This window comes from Neomonachus schauinslandi, chromosome 14, assembly GCF_002201575.2.
Source record: "Neomonachus schauinslandi chromosome 14, ASM220157v2, whole genome shotgun sequence".
In the NCBI taxonomy this organism is placed as follows: Eukaryota; Metazoa; Chordata; class Mammalia; order Carnivora; family Phocidae; genus Neomonachus; species Neomonachus schauinslandi.
The window spans coordinates 38,534,730-38,553,424 of NC_058416.1; the positions used below are offsets into that span (position 1 = coordinate 38,534,730).

Consider the following 18,695-nt stretch of genomic DNA (forward strand, 5'->3'; position numbering starts at 1 on the left):
GTGCACAATGTCCGAGGCAGATCCAGACATTCTACCAGTCTCTGAAAAGAGTAAACAGGGAGGGAAGAGAATAAGGACAGTGGAGTGCATTACCAGCATACCTCCTTTAATGTATCTTTCAGGATATGAGCAAATACAAGGAATCATACATTTAAATCAGATTCCCCTTTCCAAACATGATTTAATCACTGTGGTAAAGGTAGGTCCAGAAGAGTCAACTACGAAAACCCTTGTTGAAATGGTTAATCTACAGAAGAATGAAAAACCAACTACCTTACATCACTTTCACCATTCTCTTTCTACATTTGCATCTCTGGTTAGCATTAAGTAATTAAATATGTCCTTTTCCTATCTACAGCTGGATTAAAAAAAAAAAAACAAAAAACAAAACAAAAAACCGAAACGAATGGGGCAGTGACCTGTGTACACTTGGACAGAAATTTTCCAAAGCCGGGGATGGTAACTTAGTATGCAAAAGACATGCCGCTGAGCCACTCGGTTGGGATGCGATCTCCCCTTTCTGGGAAACGCAAGTAAAGCATCCGAGAGAGAAAAGATAAGCTGTTCCAAAGTAAAATAAATTATCACGATATACGCCACTGAGTTACTCAATGTGTTGCTGCTGACGCCGTTTGGCTTTTCCATGTTGAAAAGGGATACTGCATCTTGCCTTAGAGCTCTTTACCGCACAACCAGGCAAGCTACACAGAGTTTGGAGGGACCTATGCAGTCATCGTGGCAGAAGGCCCCACAGCCTTTGCACACGATCATGGCTTTCAGCCGGCAAGAGCATTTCAGTTCCAATTCATCCGCGTTGCTGCTGTCGGCAAAGTTCTGAACGGGCATCTGAGCGTTCTGACCAGGCAGGCCCGTGGCGGGACTGGAGCCGCTTCCCAAAATCCCAATGGATTTTTCAATTGCAGATGCTGCCCTTTTGAAGCTCGTGCTACCAAAGTGTATTGTTGGATAACTTCCACAGAGCTGCTGTTGTTGCTGCACCTGCATTTTCTGAGCAGCTAATTGGGTAAAAGGCTTTTGTGGCTCAGAAAGCAAATAGGAAGAGAAATCTGCATTTTTTAGCGCAAATGCTTTTAACTGTTCTTTCATTTCATTCTGGTCATAGGAAACTTGTTTCATGCTCAGTTCACAGCTGCTGCTTAAACCTTCCTCAAAAGAAAGAGGTTCCGATTTTATATTGCTACATATGCCCGTGGACTGTGGCCAACTAAGTCTCTTAGTGGTTTCCATGGTAACCGGTGGTTGCTTTTGATCAGGTGGGACTTCTGCATTAGGGAGAGGTGGAGGTAGCGGAGGTGGTGGGGGGGGAGGCGGCGGCAAGGCCAAGGGCGGAGGGGGCGGAGGGGGCGGGGGCGGGGGCGGGGGATGCGCGACCGCTTTGTTTGGCATTGCGTGGGCAGCCCCTCCCACATCATCACCTTCTTTAATGGGCATGTTGGGGGATACCATGTTGGCTAACCTTAGCTGGTGTGGTGCGGAAGAATGGCCAACCTCTCCCAGTGCCTTCTGTTCAAGATGCCTGTTGAAGGCAAACGCATTGCAGCCCACGGGGCTCTTGGCAGAGGCCTGTAACAGGGCTACACTCGGAATGGGACCCCTGGCAGCCACAGGCATTTGGTAAAACTGCTGTCTGTGTGAGGTACCAGCATCAGGGTGGAAGCTGCCGTTCTTCTCGACGTGGAAGAGGTTCTGCTGGAAGCTACAGGAGGGGAGAAGCCGCTTCTGCTGTTTGACCTCAGGGCTATGAACAATTCTGTTCTGCATGGGATGCTTGTTCAGCCACTCCTGCTTAAACGGCTGGCTGTGTCCTCCTAGCGGGGTCAGGCCCGAGCTGATGACACAAGGCACCCCTTTCGCATCTGGCTCCACCAACAATTTCCCCGGCTCGCATTTAACTTGAGCGTGCTCCCCCACAGTCCTGGCGACTCTCTTTTTGGGGTAGTTGTCTCGCTTTCTCATTTGTAGTGGCGCGAGGGTCCCCGCCAGGTAGCCCTTCCTGTCCGGGTTCGGAGAGCTGGACGGCATTTCGACGATGGTCCTCTCCGGTGCTGTCTTCCCCGCTGAGGTAGTTTGAAGAGGCAGAGGGAGCCTGCTGATCTCGAGCTTGGCTCCCAGTCTGGGCTGAGGCAACACCTTTTCCAAAGGCAGGTTGCCCTGGAGTAGCTGTGTCACCAGTGGATTGTTAGCCTCCACAGAGGACAGCCGGCCGCCGGAGCCCCCTGCGCTGGGGACTCTTTTCAGGGGGTCTGTAGCCAAGGAAATCGCCTCTTCCATGGGGCCAGAGGAGGGAGCCTTCACGGTCTGTGTCTGCGGCACGCTGGGGGCGACCTCCACGGCCGCAGGAGGCAGCTCAGGGCCGGGGAAGTCTTCAGTGTCCATTCTCAAGCCCTTGTCCACTTCATGAGGTTCGGACTTCACGGGGAGAGTGACGCTCGTTATGAGACTCCTGGGGTGAAGTTCTGACATGTGGGAGTAGCTGGTGTGCTCAGGTTTGACGGCCTTCGGGCAGCTCTGCTCCAGATACTCCCTCTGTTTACCTGAAGCAGGGTGACCACCCAGGGGCTGCCCTGCGCTCCGCAGGCCCTCATCGTTCCAGCAGATCCGGCTGCCTGGGTTGTACCGACTGCTACAGCTCGGGTCGGCTTCACTTTGGAAAGCGGCGGGGCCGCGTGCCTGCTCGGCAAAGCTAGCACTAGGAGCGGGCCCTTCGCTTCGTTTGTCCGGAAGCACCAGGGCTCCTTCCCGGAGACCCGAGCAGGCTGCTGGCGCCGTGGTGCACTCCTGCTTCGCCGCGGCAGCGCTGAGGAAACCCGAGCCGTGGTCTACGCCTTCGGGGGCAGCCGCCTCGGGCCTGCTGATGACAGACACTTGGGGGCACGCCACGGGCTGCACGGAGGCTTCTGTCCGCGCGGACCTGCTCTGGAGGTCCAAGCTGGCGTCTGCGCTTTCGATGGAGACGGTCAGAGACAGAGTGGAGGTCAGCGTGGCGCTGTGGTCCACGATGACTTTACACGGGATCGACCTGTTTATGGCTGCTGGTGCGAAGCCCCCCGCAGGTGGCTGAGGTTTCCCAGAACTGTCTGCCCTGTTTCGAGGCCCTGAATGTTTGTCCGAGCTCTCCGCGCTTAACTTGGGAGGACTCTCGTAGGAGTTTATGGTCAGCATGCTTCCAGTAAACACTGCAACAGGTGGGCGTGCGGCCAGAGCGTCTGTGGCCGCGGCCGACTCCCTGCAGCTCAGGGCGGCTCTCACAGTGGCACCCAGGGGCCCGGGGGGGCTGTTCTTCACTCCCAGGCATGGCTAGCTTCTCAGAAGGAAATCTGCCGCTAAGTCCCGTCGGGGGAATCAAGACGGAGCTCGTGGAAAGATGGTTTGGCAAGTTATTTCCAACGGAGGGAGTTGGCACGGAGGCGTACTGGCTGGCGACCAGGTTACTAGCACTGTGGCCGGACAGTAGCAACTGCTTGTCATCCGTGGGGCTCGAGACACTGCAGCCCTCGGCCGGGACGGGGACAGGAGTGCTTTCAATACATTTTGGTATAATGGCTATGCACGGAGTGTCCGTTCCCTGGATGGTTTTTAACATGCTTATATTACAAGCAGAAATTGTGGTGTTTGCACTGTCGACAGACATTAGAACAGAGGATTTATCAACAGAACTCACAAAGGGATGTTCTTTAATTGCTCCCGACATAGCAGTGCTGCAAACAGACACAGGGACAGAATTTTTATTAAAAAGCATGGGCACACTGCTATTTTCAGAAGAGGTAGATGAAACAATTTTCTCAGATAAATGTGACATGGGTATATTCTCGTCAGAACTATGCACAGATAAGTCCGTGGCAGTTTCTGGAAGTTTGGCTGGGTTAAGAGACTGCTGTAATACAGTGGTGGTCTCCCGGAGGTGCGCAGACTTGTTGCTAGGAGATCTGCAGTTTGGATTGACAATAATCACACCGGTTGACCCTTCAATTTTTGTTTCAGGGGTAGAAGAGACTTCTAAGCTTGGAGGCCCTTCCTTTGAGCCGAGCAGAGGCAACCGGGACTCTTTAGTGTTCTGGAGGAGGTGGGCTCGGGCTTGATGCTTTGCAAAGAGCTTCGCCTTTGTCTGCTCTTTGATATGTGCCAGGGTTCTCGCCTTTCCACCCTCTCCTGGGCTCCCCATGGCTCCCGAGACGATGCTCGCCGCGGCGGCTACAGCAGCTGCCGCGGCCGCCTCTCGCTGGGCCCTCGCTTGCTGGGCCCGGGCCTTGATGTCTGCAAGGGTCCTGGCTCCTGTGTTCCTCCCACCGCCGACCGATGTGCTAGGGGATGCTCGAGACTCTGGTTTGGAGACTGGCTGGCTCTTGATAATGAAAGGTGGCCCAATTTTGGAAAGCTGGATCTACAGGAAGGGGAGAACGGAAAGAGAAAGCGCTTGGTACATGATCACAGAGGAGGCAGGTGGAATGTGATAATGCAAGAGACAAGATGGGCTGCATCCTCTCATAATGTGGCATCAATGACACCTAAGTCCCCGAATGGGCCTTTAAGGTATAAAGCGACAATAAATGTGGCATGAATGTGAAATTAAAATTTTTAATCTCTGTTTTTCATCTACAGAAACATCAACCGGTGACTTCATTTGGTATGGAAATGAAACATCTTCTTAATGCCTCATATAAATGGAAACAAAATCCCTGCTTCTTAAAATGAGGTTAGCTAAAAAAGACTTAGAGATCGTTAGCTTTTAAATTATCTTCCTTCCTGGCATGGAAAACTGGGACCTTCATTCCATATGAGTTTATCTCTTCATTTGCCACAATGAAAAAAAGCCTTAGCCAAGAGGTCAGAAGACTAGAATCCTCATCCTGCCGTCACTCAAAGAAATTCTGTAATCTTGGGCAAATCATCGTGTACTTCGCTTTCTCCAGTGACCTCCGTGAGCCAGAGACTCTGTGGTTTTTCTGTACTCCCATACCACCTGGCAAACTGGCTCATACCTGTATAATCAGCAGACAATAAGAGTTTGTAAACTCACTTGTAAAATGAGACTAGTTATTTCTGGTCTATTTCCTTCACAGGGCTGTTATAAAGATGGAATGAGACAGTATTTGTGAGAGTGCTCTGCTTTCCAAAGGGATTTGGTATCATTATCTTTTCATAAAAGCAAGGGCAACCCTGGTTTTCTGCCTCTAAGAGCAACTACAGGTTGGGCAGTTTCTTCGGATATCAGTAATCTACAATTTGCTGAGTTTCATAAATATCCCAACCCACACTGTCCACCTAACTCATGCTAATTAAGAGGCTCACAGTCATCACCAAATTAACGAGGCACAAGACTCAAAAACCAACAACATCCCATAGCAATGCCTGTGATGTTCTAGTCACTAAACACATTCTTAGAGTCAGAGATTTGGAGAGCTGGAAGGGAGCTAGTTAAAGCCCCTCATTTTACAGTTGAAAAAACTGAGCCTGTGGAGGGAAAATAGGCTGCCCTGGAGTCATACAACTAGGGAGTGACAGAGAGAGTCTTTGGGTTCCCCATTCAGGGCTCTTGACAGGTACTACTATGCTTCCCTTGTTTTCCTCCCTCTAGGAAAAGCTTTTCCTAGAAAACGTTATCTCCCTTCCCAACATATGTATATTTACACTATAAAAGTTTGACACATACTATAGGATCATATCAATCTGAAATTATGCTTTGAAACTTTGGTAGATGAAATGATCTTTCTGAGCTATCTCATTTCTCATTTTCCAACCTGCGATGTCTCTCTTCTAATCCAAAGGCTTCAAAGAAAAAATGAATTTAGAGAGGAGATTCCATTTTTCCTTTTAAATATTTTCTTTAGTTCAAAAAAGGAAACAACTAAAAACGTTTAAAAAATTAAACCTAGATATACTTAAGCAAGAGCTCAAGGCCAAACGGAAACCAAATATACTTATGATATCCATCTACCATAAAATGTACATTGAAAACAAGCTTTTGACAAGAAAAATCAGACTATGTTCAAAAATATTTCCTATGAAAAGCATGCTTATATTTTTCTTTCCACTGCTTCAGAAATTAAAATGCATAGCAGGCCTTTAATTGGAGCTTAATGTTCATCTTTCACATCTTTAGAATCTTATTTAATAGGAGTTACTTTATTAAGTAGAATAACTACAGCTACACTCTTAAAAGTCAGCCTTATGGATATCATGAGACACATACATAAAACAGATGTCAGAGCAGAGCAAAATAAAGAGAAAGAAATTAAGAGCAACACAGCTTGAATAGGGTTATAATTCTAGACCAAACCTATGGTGGAATAATCCACTTAACTGTTGGACAATATAAATGGACTGAGATGAAAGCACCAAATAAATATAGATTATATTGGGTAGGGTTTTTTTTTTTTATTAAACAGAGTATTTCTTTTGAATTAACCTTAATTTTCAGTTTACTTAGGCAGAGCCAATTTATATAAAAGATTTGTTTTCTGAGAGTTAAAACTTACCTGGGATCAAAAGAGAATATATAAATCAGAATGTTTCACTACAGGTTTTATTATTTGGGAAGTTAAATACCTCTTTACTATCTCAAAAATTAAAAAAAAAAAATAAGATTTGTATATCTGCATATCTACAACATTTTTCCCTCAGGGTGTGCAAAGCAATTTCATTGATTTACTCAAGAAATATTTAATGAGGCTCTTCCATAAGTCAGGTCCTTTCTGCTAAGGAATGGTGGTGGTGAATATTTGCTGGAAAACAAATGAGCCGATATTCTCGACCTTCCCCTCCTTCGTGTATGCCTCTGACTTTTGACTGCTTTCCCTAGTCCTACTGAACTTTGATATCTTTACTTTCCCCAAGTGCATGTAGGTCTTCATCCTATACCTTGGAGTCCCCAAAAGACCCTCTATCTCATGGCCTATCGGCTCCTCCAGGCCCTGTTCTCCCTCCCCATTTCTTTTTCCTTAAATGCTGAGGTCTAAATATATACATATATCTAAAATTATCTTGTGAGCTCAGCAATCCTTAAAAAGGATCATTTAATATTAGAATAGTGCTGAGAGTATTAGATCATGAACTGCTACATAAAACCTAGAGGGAAGAAAACCTTATTTAATTCTGAAAATTAAGCATCTAAATAGGAAAAGCCTAGCTATGGAATTGTCTTTAATGTTATTATTATTATTCCATACCTTGAGAGGTGGAACTCTGGGCTCCTCTCTTGGAGGCTGTTCTTTCTCAGGTGGGCTGCTGGATGGTAAGTTCCGGGTTGACTGATCATCTTCTATCCTAGCCCTCTTTTCCTTACAGATTCCAAAACTGTGTTGCTCTGCAGTCTTCCTCTTTGATATCTCTGATTCTCTACTTTCATTTCTTACCCCATCGGGTGACTTGGAGGGCTCTGACAACTTGGAAGAATGCGAAGTCTCCAACCGATTCTGTGAGCCCCCTTGCTTATGTGTTTTATTTCTAGAGCCTTCCGAAAATGAAGCCTTATCCACTGATGAGACATATTGCTTGTCCTGTAATTTAGCTGATGGAAGCTCATTTCCCTTATTCTCCATCTCTTCAGAAAAGACAGGTAACTCCAATGGTGAAGACGCCCCTTTCCTTTCTGTTCTTTGCAGGACATTATGATTTTTTACTTTTATCATTTCTATAGAAGGAAGTTCTGGAATTGAAGCCGGATAGGGCTTTTCAGTTTCAACATGGGATTTACAAGGCTGCTGATTTGGAGTCTTACTGTGCAAGTCTTCAGATGGAAATGCTTCAGGAACAATGGAGGAACCCATTTTGATGGGTTCAGGAGTATCTGATAGAGTCTTCTGTTGAGAGAGAAGGCTCTCTCCCAGCGGCTTGGCAGGGGCAGAGCCTTCATCTTTCTGTGGGGAGAGTGGTTCTTCAGATAGGGAAGGAGACTTTCTTTGCTGATGCACCATTCTTTCATTCATGGAAGAATTAGAAATTGGAGATGTTTCTGAAGGAAGTGGCAAACTGGATATAAAAGTGGTCTCAGATGTGAGAAGCATGGAAGACACTGAAGACGTTTCTGATGTCAAAGGTAAATCAGACATGGGGGATGTTTCTGATGTTAAAGGTAGATTTGATACGGGGGATGCTTCAGATGTCAAAGGTAAACTGGACATCAGAGATGCCTCTGATATTTCAGGTGAAGTGGATACTGGAGATATTTCTGACATCAAAGATGCATGAAGGTTTTCATCAGGGGGATTTCTCTGATTATATTTGTCTGCGTTTTCAGTGCTGGACACCTCAGAACAAAACGTTGTCTCAAGGGAGGCTGGAGTACATGATTCCTCTGAGGTGGATTGGGTTTCCCCTCCTGGGGATGTCAGGCTGGTACAGCCTCCCTCTGGGCTCTCGGAAGAGAAGGAAGTTTCAGAGATGCAAGCATTTTCAGAAAGCTGTTCATCAGGATCACTCTGTAGTTCCATATCTACAGCAATTCCTTCATTGGGAAATCGGCCTTCTAAAGAAGATGCCCCTGTTTTTATTTCTGGAATATTGGTCTCTATTGCAGCTTCTGGCTCCTTATGTTCTGTGTCACTGACGTGAGTCACAGATGAAGTGGAAGGAACGAGAGAGTCACAGACTTCTAGCTGATCGATAACAACTGACATTTCTTCCTGGGAAGATTCGGATTTCTCTTCCACCTTCACTTCAATATGAGGCAAAGTTTCTAAAACATCATTCATCATAACACAGGATTCAAAGTTATCTTCAGGAGGTGTTACTTGGGGCTCTTCATGAGAGTTGGCTGGACTTTCAGACACCTCAGAAAATTCAGGTATTGTCTTATGATTTTCATCCTGACACTCACAGATACTAGTCTCTACCTCTTCTGCAATCTCCTCCTGAATCACAGATTCTTCAGGGATCAAGATATCTTCTGATTCTGATTCTGCCATCACATCTTTACCTACATCTACCATAGGACAAAGCGTAGCACAGAAATCAGGCTCTGGAGAAGTTGGACTTTTCATGCTTTTTGGCTGTTGCTCTTCCAAGGGAGTCTGTGCAGAAAGACCTGGAAGGCCAGAGGTTCCACACGAACTACTTTCAGCTCCATCACTGTTTGGTCCAGAAGTGAGCTTCATCGATTCCTCTCTTGACATGCCCAACCTGAACAGAAATTAGAAAGATTCAATTATTGTTCAACCACAAAATGTGAAAGATACAAATTATTTATGTGTGTGTGTATGTGTGTGTGTATATATATTCAACAGAAGTAAATGCATCAAATTAATTTTATAATCACTAAGTAACATGCTTAATTTATGTAAACTAGTTTATGATGACTTAGTTCTTCTACTGCTTTTATATCATAACTAAAGTAAACTCTACTTCTGGTTAAGAAAGGTATAGATTGATTGATTGATTTGGTATAGATTTTTATTCTGTAAGCAAGGAGATATGAACTTTGCCAAATGTTATGTAAAAGGAATTAAAAAATTACAGACTACAAAAGATTAGAAAATATGGGCAGAAAAGCAAAAGAATGGACAAGATCGAAAATGTTTTAGTCAGAAATTAGCAATATATCTTTATCACAGAAAACTGCACAGTCTTCAAAGGATGCCATATAAGCAAATAAGATCAATGGAATATGGGTATGTTGTAAAATCTTAAAACTGAAATGACTTCCAAAGATTAAATTCTCTTAAACCAATGTAAGAGGTGTTACTAACCTTATTTTAGTCTCTCAGTATCTAACCTAAAACAATATGGAAATTTCACTAAAGAATAACAAACGTATTTGGGGTCAACAAAGTTGATTCTATTAGATTTTATTTGTATGAGGCAAGACCTTAAAATTCTTTCATGTCATCTCTTACTGTAAGGATATTCCATGAAAGACAGCAAAGAGTATCAAGAAATAATCTAACCTAATATTCATGTCGTAAGGGAAAGTTCATCAGAATTACAAAGATACTGCAAACTACTATTTCCTGTCATACTAACTTACAATGTCAGCATCACATGGTAGAGAAATAAGCTGTTCTAAAAGAAGTTAGAGTACAGACAATTACAAAGACAATTACAAAGAGAGAAATATTCTCAAACATATTTGACTGAAGAAATACAGCTAAAAGTATCAATGCGGGAAAATACCTCAGTGAAATCTCCAACTTTTTACTTAAATTCTCAAAATGAAAAGGAAGTAATATTGAATAGATTTTTTGGGGTGTATTCATTGTCTTCTTTACTAACATTCAGAAGGCTCTAAAAAGAAGATAGGAAGTACTGCCCTCATAATTAGCCTCTTTTCTTTCAACTTTCCCTAAGATAGGTTCAAACTAAGCTCCAATTTATAACTATCCTATACTGAGAGGAACAGAATAACTACATTACAGATAAACTTAAAGAAGAATAATCAACTAGAAATACGGTGCCTTGGGGCTAGGTCAAGCAGAAATACTACTGATATTAGGTTAGGTGTAGAATATATAGTAACTATCCACTGGCAGCCAAATTTCTGCTAGTTGGTTAATAAGGGTATAATAAATTTATTAATTCATACAAAATATATTTAATATTATTAAATATCACAAATGTATGGAACATATAAATGTGTATATGTATATTACATATATATGTGGACAACAGCACTGTATAAAATATACCTATATGTCAGCATTTTATTATTTTCATGAAAAAAATGGATTTAAGATGGCATAAGGCATAGAAGGTTGGTTTTCACAGCATACCACATAACAACACAAAGGAAAACAGTTAAGTCCAGAAACCTAGACTGCAAATGAACAGACCAACTCCTATAATTCTGAGTTAGCATACACATGGCTGATCTCTAAGTAACTAAAGCAAATAGAGAACAGTACTATGTTATAAGCAGAGTAGCCATAATAAAGAGCTCAGACAAACAGCTGAAAACTAGAGCAAACAAATCTTAACAATAGAGGAGTTTGGATGGCAACATTCTAGGGAAAACTGAGAGCAGTGAAAAGGCACATGTCAACTGGAGATTATCTGATGCTAGGAAAAACAATCCTTCACACACTGGGGTAGCTTGAGTCATCTAGAAGTAACAAAATTTGAAGGGCATTCAATGAAATGTCCAAAATATAGCTGTCATCCAATATGTAATCAAAGATGGAAAAAGACAAGCAAGAGTTCCAGTGACATAAGGGGACAGAAACTCTATGGATAAACTACAGCAAGAAAAGGGTCAAATAAAAGAAGTGTTAGTATTCAGAGCTCAGGGATGGTAAGACGGAATCATGCTTACTCACAGTATTGAAGTTGTTGCCCTCCAGGGCAGGGGCCTTTAACCTGATATGCATGGGAGTCTGGAAGCCCTCAAATTTTATGTAAAAATATTATATATGTGTGAATTTTTCTGAGAAGGAATTGCGGCCGTAGGATGCTGAGCAAATTACTTGACCACACTGGGTAAACCTGGAAAAATTACTTAGCTTCATGGTCTCTCAGTTTCCTAAACCCTTTTTTAATGTAAAGGTAGTAATGGCGTCCACCTTATGGGACTGTTGGGTGGGTTAGTAAGATAATACTTGCAAAGCTCTTAGACACGTATCAGAGCCGACTATGTTCAATCACGGCTTGCTGAAAAGGGAAAGCCCTCTGTAATGCATGTGCTCTAGGGTACACACTCTCTGAGGGCAGAGCCTAGGAAGCCCTACGAATGTCTACACCTCTGGCATCTAGACGAGATGTTGGATCAATTTTGCTGAATTAAAAAAAAAAAGGGGGGGGGCCAACACTCAAGACCAGTACATTGGAGGTAACTAGCTCAGTTGTGCTTTTGCCAGCACTGGAAAGGGTGCTCCCAACATTCCCTCTGTCAGACACAAGGTGGGGGAGCCCTCCTGAGTGGTCTGCAATGTCATTCGCCAGGGTTCTTTTTTTTTTTTTTTTAAGATTTTATTTATTTGACAGAGAGAGAGCTAGCAAGAGCAGGAACACAAGCAAGGGGAGTGGGAGAGGGACAAGCAGGCTTCCCACGGAGCAGGGAGCCCGATGCGGGGCTCGATCCCAGGACCCTGGGATCACGACCCGAGCCGAAGGCAGACGCCCAACAACTGAGCCACCCAGGCGCCCCCATTCTCCAGGGTTCTTACTCCTGGCTGGGCATCAGCATGACCTGAAGAGCATCTAAAAATACATATTTCTGGGCTCACCTGCTAGACATTCCCAATCAGTCTGTCTGCCATGGGTCCCGGAAATCTGTATCTATTTTTAAAAGCTCCAGTGAGGATTCTGAAGCAGCCAGGCTTGAGTAATACTGCCGGTGACAATATCTGAAGGCATATAAGGAGCCTGCTGCATTTTTAATTTTTGAGAAAATACATTAATTATCTCCTGTTAGTTCTGCTTAAAGATGTATATGCATCCACGGTCCTAGGATAGCAACTAAAAACAAGCCTTCCTACTTGAGAGTTACTGCTACTTAGGACGCTCCACGAAATGCAAGCCTACTCTGGGTAAGCAGGCTGTTAATCACGTGATCCTTTTTTAAGAAGATCACTCATATGAGACTCCTGACATTGTTTTCCCTATTTATGGGGGAAATTTTATGAAATTAAATCAAATGGTACAGATTTTGTTACCTGCAACCACCTCAGTGTCATTTACACAAAACAACTTCCAACCATAAAGTATATACATGGGAGTTCCAGGAGAAATTCCTTTCTGAGGAGGATCTAAAGTCACTGTCAATTGTCGGCTCTGAAATCCTTCCTTCTTCCTTAGGGATCTGATGGTCTCTGAGACTTGAATTATGCTCAAGTACAGTATGTCCCTTCTAAATGTAAGGCAAAGGAGAAACTACTTTCAATTTAATTCAGTCGCTATCACACTTATGTGTGGCTGGTGTTATTTTAAAAAGAAACACACACGAAGAAAAATAATAAATTAAAAACTGGTTACACTCAAAGAGCAAGATGGATAGAGTGAAGAGTAATACATCAGGCTCTCCCCCAAACAGGGACTAAACAAGTGTATATGCATAGCCAACATTTTCAGAAAAATGTGAGAATTAAGGGTGTCTAAAACTACTTAGCTCTAAAGTATTCCTTAATGAATATACTTGGATTAAAAACAGGAGATTTTTACTAAAATCTAGTTAAGAAAGCCGTAATTGACTTCTATAGGATTTCATGTGCTACTTTCAGTCCAAAATGAATTTTCACGGACAAGTTATAAACCCTTGAAAATGCATTTTTTAAAAATTTAAGTGCTGATATGCCACTATAATTTTACCTGCAATTTCTTACACTGAGGGACTATTGCCTTTTATCGCAGGTTTATTAAGTTTTACAGCATATGAGTGTGCTATGTGAAGCAGAGAATTACATTTTCATTTCCTTCTGAGAGAAATGAGAAAAAAAATGCTCTAGTACTTACTTTTCTCCATAAAACCTTTCAAAGAATTTTTCTTTCCAAGGTTCTGTTTTCTTTTCCTTCTCAATTTCTTGCCTTATCCGCAACTGCATTTCTGGAGTAAACTCTCCTAGAAAGCAAATGCTTACATATTGAGTAAAAGTTGTCATATCTTTTGCCAGTTAATAAAGAAAACGCAATTAATTTGAGTAAACTTTTATGGATGTTGAAAAGTAAAAGGCTGAGTACTGACAATATTTCTACAGCTTCTCTCTCTATGAACGTCGTTCAAATAGTCATTTAGTTGTAGGTGAACTTTAAAACCCTCAGCAAATATACTGTATGCTAGGGGCTGTGAATTAAATGGCGTATATTCAGAGTCTTTAATGAAATCAGTCTGGTGGGAGAAAAGGCACACAACTGACTACAATATAATGCTGAAAGCCCTATATGGGCTATAAGAATAAAGGCAGTGAAAGCACAGAAGAAAAGGCACTTAATTCTGCCTGAATCCATTAGGGAAGACCACATACAGGAAATGGTACTTGAGTTAGCTTTTGACGGATGACCAAGTTTTATAAAGTAATTAACTCACAAGGCACAGAGATATGAATATGTATATTTATGTTCTTTTGAGTGGCCAATTGTGAGAACGTAGGAATAGAATGAAATGAAATGGGGAAGGTAGGCTGAGGCCAATTAGCAAATACATGGTTTAAAGAGAGTTCTAAATTTTTCCTACAAGAGACAGAGGGAGGTCCTGATGGCATTCACTCAGGGAGGAATATGGCCAAACAAGTGGTTTAGAAACCAGGTGTAGACATGGGAGGACTCCAGCCAGGAGGCTGCTGAACGGCACAGATGAGAAACAGAGAGTACAGTCAGGCCAGCAGCTGTGGGAACGTTCCAGGGCATTCAGGTTCACAGCACAATTGACAGTTCATGACCAGGTCAGGAGAAGGAAGAGGACAAGAGAGATCATCAAATTTCAAAGTAGGGAGCTCTGTGGACGGTGGTGACATCAGTAGAAAGGGGGCGGAAGGGAGAGCAGAGAGTAAGGTTAAGGGAAGGGAAGATAGTGAGGTTAATAGTGACATTATGGTTCTCAGGTGCTTGATATCAGCTCGGGAGATCCAGCAGGCATTTGGAATGGAACATAGGATTAGGAAAGAAGAGTGAGAGCCAGATGTGGAAGATTTGGCATAGGGGCCATACCAAGGTGGTGAAAGAGTGCTTAGTGAACGTGCACAGCTACAAGAGAAAGTACCGGAGAGAATGGTGGAGACACCACCGGGTATCATCAGATGGAAGAATAGAAGCTCCGGATGGAAGCTGAGGAATGGTTATTGGCAATGCGGCCGCGGGAAACAATTTAAAATATATTGTAAATATCTAAGGTACATGGTTTCAAATTGGATGGGGTAAAAAAAAAATGAAATATTGCAGAAGGAACATAAAATGTAAGGACTAAGAAGAAGAAACGGGGCTTTGCCATTAGAAAGCCATTAATATTCTCCAGGAGGCGTTATTTCAGTTGTAGATAGAGTCACACCTACCATAACACTTTGAGAGGGTAAGGGAGTAAAAATGTAGTACCATTCGTTATTTTTCATCTTTCAAGAAGCTTGGTGACTAAAAGAAGAATAAGGTGAAATGGTGGCTTTAGGGGAAGAAAGTATTAAAAGAAGATTCTTTAGGCTCTAGGACATTAAAAGAATACATAATGCTTCAAGCAAGTGATTAAAATTACCATTCCAAAGAAAATCTAGCTATATCAAAAATTTTTATTATGTTCCAGATATCATGCTTCCTTCAAAAATATTGGACCTCAAAACTGCCAAGTATAACAAAGAATTAGTGAAGTCATTTGGAACAGAATGGGAGTTTTTACTAATTTATACTTCAGGGGGAGAAAAAGACTCAGAAATCAGAGAAAGGTGCAAAGCTCAGTACAGTATGTGTACTCAGATATGCCAAAGAATAATGGAAAAGAGAAATTTACCTTCTGCCAGTCGCTGTTTCCATCCTTGAGCTGCATATGCAAAGAATTCATTATTTAGTGCTGAAGAACTGAGGCGTAAAATTCCATCACTTCCCATCTAGGAAATAAGCCGACAAAAACAAGATCCATCAAGGATAATTCAAAGCAAAAATACTCAGGAAAGAGGTGAAAACAGGGTGTGTGCGTGAGAGAGAAATGTAGGGTAGGAGAAAGGAAGAAAAGGAACCTAGCAGAAGGGTAATCTCCCAGCAGAAAAAGTGCACATAACAGTGATGACTATAATGACAAAAATTTAAAGGAAATCTTTATTAGGCATTTCCATTATTGGTGGTGAGGAAAACAAATGCATGGGATTTCATCACAACAGTTTGATATCTTTATTGTTTTACTACGCCTTAAATGGTACCACGTTAAAAATCACCATGTTGACACCTTTCGATTAACTTTCATAAATTAAATTTTCTAAAATTTGTGAAAGCTAAAGAAATCCAGTTGGATCACTTGGGTTCATTCTCTGGCTCAGGTTTAGACAAGAAAAAGTTCTAAAACATTAAAACAAATACCCCCACACTGTCATACATACCCCCTCATCTTCTCTCTAATTTGGATGCACACAAAAAACAGGTAAATAGTAAGGCGTACAATATGTGCAACTGTAAACTACTGACCTTTTGCCTCAAACATACTAATTTTTAAAAACTCACATGTATAAGGGATTCGGATAAGCATCATCAAACCGGATGCTTTTAACTTTCCAATTATTTACTGCACCTCCTATGTGCATGTAGTCTGCTTGCTGACATAGAAGATAAAAGAAGTGGCCTCGTCCTCTACTGGCCACTTATGTGACCAAGGGGTGAAGATAAAACAGTGTCAAGCACTGGGTGAATGGGAATTAAGGAGTGCAAAAAATAAAAGCTGAGGGATGCTACCTAGGTGGACATGAGTGGTTAGGAAGAACTTGATGCCAGAGGCGCAGCCGCGTCCTGCAAGATAGGATCTGGACAGCACGGTTTTAGAGATAAAGCATGTAGTGCCCTGTAGAGCTCGGGAGCTTTACTGCGGAGACAGGACGTCACAGACCATTGGTAACTGCACCGCGTACGAAGGTCTGAGGTGCTTTAACCTGCTGGGCAAAGGCCTGGCAAACTGTAGCTCCAATTACATTTTCAAAGATTTCCTCTTACTCCCATATACACACTTCATGTGTCCTAATCTCTAATTGTCACTGTTACCTGAAAACATGCCCAGAGATTTCTCATCCCCAGGTTTCTGTTTGTTTGTGGCCTTTTCCACACTCCATCTTCACCACCGAAATACTCCTCCTCTTTTAAAATTTCACTCAACGCCTCCATGAACGTGTCAGCTGAACCACCATTCAGGAGCAAAGGAGAACACTGAATCTAAAAGTCAGTATTATACCAACTACTCTACACTGGATAATGCTAGATCCAGTTCAGAAGAGAGACGCTGTGAATAAACACGAGGCGTGTTGAATGCTGCCATCATGACCTCCAAAGGGAAGCCACAGACTTGACATTCTAAGTTTCTTCATCTAAGAAGATATGGATAACGACGCTAAAATATTCAATACACATGGAAAATTTCAGGCAAGACTTTGTTCATTCACTGAATCACTGTTTACTCACCCAGAGCAATTTCATCTTTATTCGAGACACTTATTAAGCCACTCATATGAACCCACGTACCTGGCACGTGTATACAGTGGCACTAAAGAAAAAGCCCCTGCCCTTATACTGAATATGTTCTACACATAGCAGATGCTTCTGATCCCTGTAGATCTCTTCCACCCGCGCAACTGTAACCGTAACACTGTAACACAGTTATATCACCACGCCACCTCAGTGTCCTACCATCCTACCACAGCCCTAAGACCTGGGTGGGTAAGTGCCCCAGCCTTCCTATCTTCTGACTGGACAATTCTAGGACTCCATCCTCTGGAATGCAGTCCATGCATTGAACCAATGGATGTCATTTGGTCCTGTGTCCCCAACAGAATATATGGGCGTGGGAACCAAGGGGTGGAGTGAGTGAATCTTTGGACTGCCTCTCTCTGGAGACCACTGGCAGACTGTATACTTTCTGTCCCCACAGCTCTAGACCATGTGAGATTAAAAGTCCATGTCCCCGGGGGGAGAATCATTTCTCCTAGGGCAGGGTTTCTCAGCCTTGGCACTACTGTCATTTAGGTTCCAGATACTTCTTTATTGTGGTAGCTGTCCTGTACGTTGTAGGTTGTTGAACAGCATCCCTGGCTTCTACCCACTAGATAACCGTAGCAACCCTTCTGCCAAATGTGACAACTGTAAATGTCTTCAAATATCACCAAATGTCCCTTTGGGGCAAAATCAACCCCAGGTGACAATCATCGCACTATTGGACACGGTGAGGGCTCCGCTGTAGCTAAGCTTTGCCTGGTTACTGTGTGTCTCGAACACGGGTGGGTCCGTAGGCAAAGAGAGGGGCTACTGGACAGGTGGAATAATCAGCCCCAACAGTCATGAGGAAAGAGGATTGCTGCCATAGGGCAGAGGCAGAGAGAGGGATGTAGGGAGCACTGGAGGGTCACTGGGACCTCTCTGGGTGCTTCTGTGTCTGGTGGTAACCGTGAACATGGATTACAGCAATGACAGCCAAAAAGGGCAAGGGAGCCAAAGGCTCAGACTCCTCAGGGATGACAGTCTGGGCCACCTCCACCAGGCAAACTAGCAGAATTCCTGCTGAGTATGAGGGTGTTCAGAAATGGGTGACAGAGAAGGGAAATGATGAACTTCAATCACAGCCTTAAGACCAGCTTGAGACCAGCGGAGTCAACAGCTGGTTCACTAACCCCCTGGCTGTAAGTCTTGTTCTTTTGTCTTTTGTTTTTTGCTTTTTGTTTTCCTCTCCAAAATATCATGACTGGCCACTCCTTAAAGAGTTAGTGACAGAGCGCACTTAACATGAAGCACAACAAGGGCTGAGTGGTGCAGAGGTAGAGCAGACTGGACACTGGTGATTCCGTAGCTAGCCTGCATGAGTACAGAGCAGCTGGGGCAACAGTTAAGTGCACTTGTCCTGCCCACACCTACAAATCTCTAGGACTTTCTCTGCTGCAGACGCAGCCCGGAAGTGCAGAGTCTGGCTCTGGGGGCAACTCTCCATCCATAAGAGACAAGGGTCTGTGGTGAAAGGTCTTGCTTCCCTGTTCTCCTGGCAGACAACTGTGGGACTCACTCTACACATTTTTCCTGAAGGTCCTCAGGAGAACTGAGACCCAGTCATTTGGAGGGTTTTTCCTCTTCCTGTCTTCACATCA

The 18,695-nt window shown here is 43.3% G+C and overlaps 1 protein-coding gene across 1 annotated transcript in view; it reads right to left on the reverse strand.

Moving 5' to 3' along the window:
- Positions 1-681: 681 nt before the first annotated feature.
- The window catches only part of ASXL3 (ASXL transcriptional regulator 3), a 180,581-nt gene continuing 162,567 nt past the window's right edge, over positions 682-18,695 (reverse strand). The window contains 5 exon segments of the mRNA XM_021686199.2: positions 682-3,282; positions 3,284-4,402; positions 7,188-9,138; positions 13,399-13,504; positions 15,377-15,473. Coding sequence (XP_021541874.2) covers positions 682-3,282; positions 3,284-4,402; positions 7,188-9,138; positions 13,399-13,504; positions 15,377-15,473 — 5,874 coding nt within the window.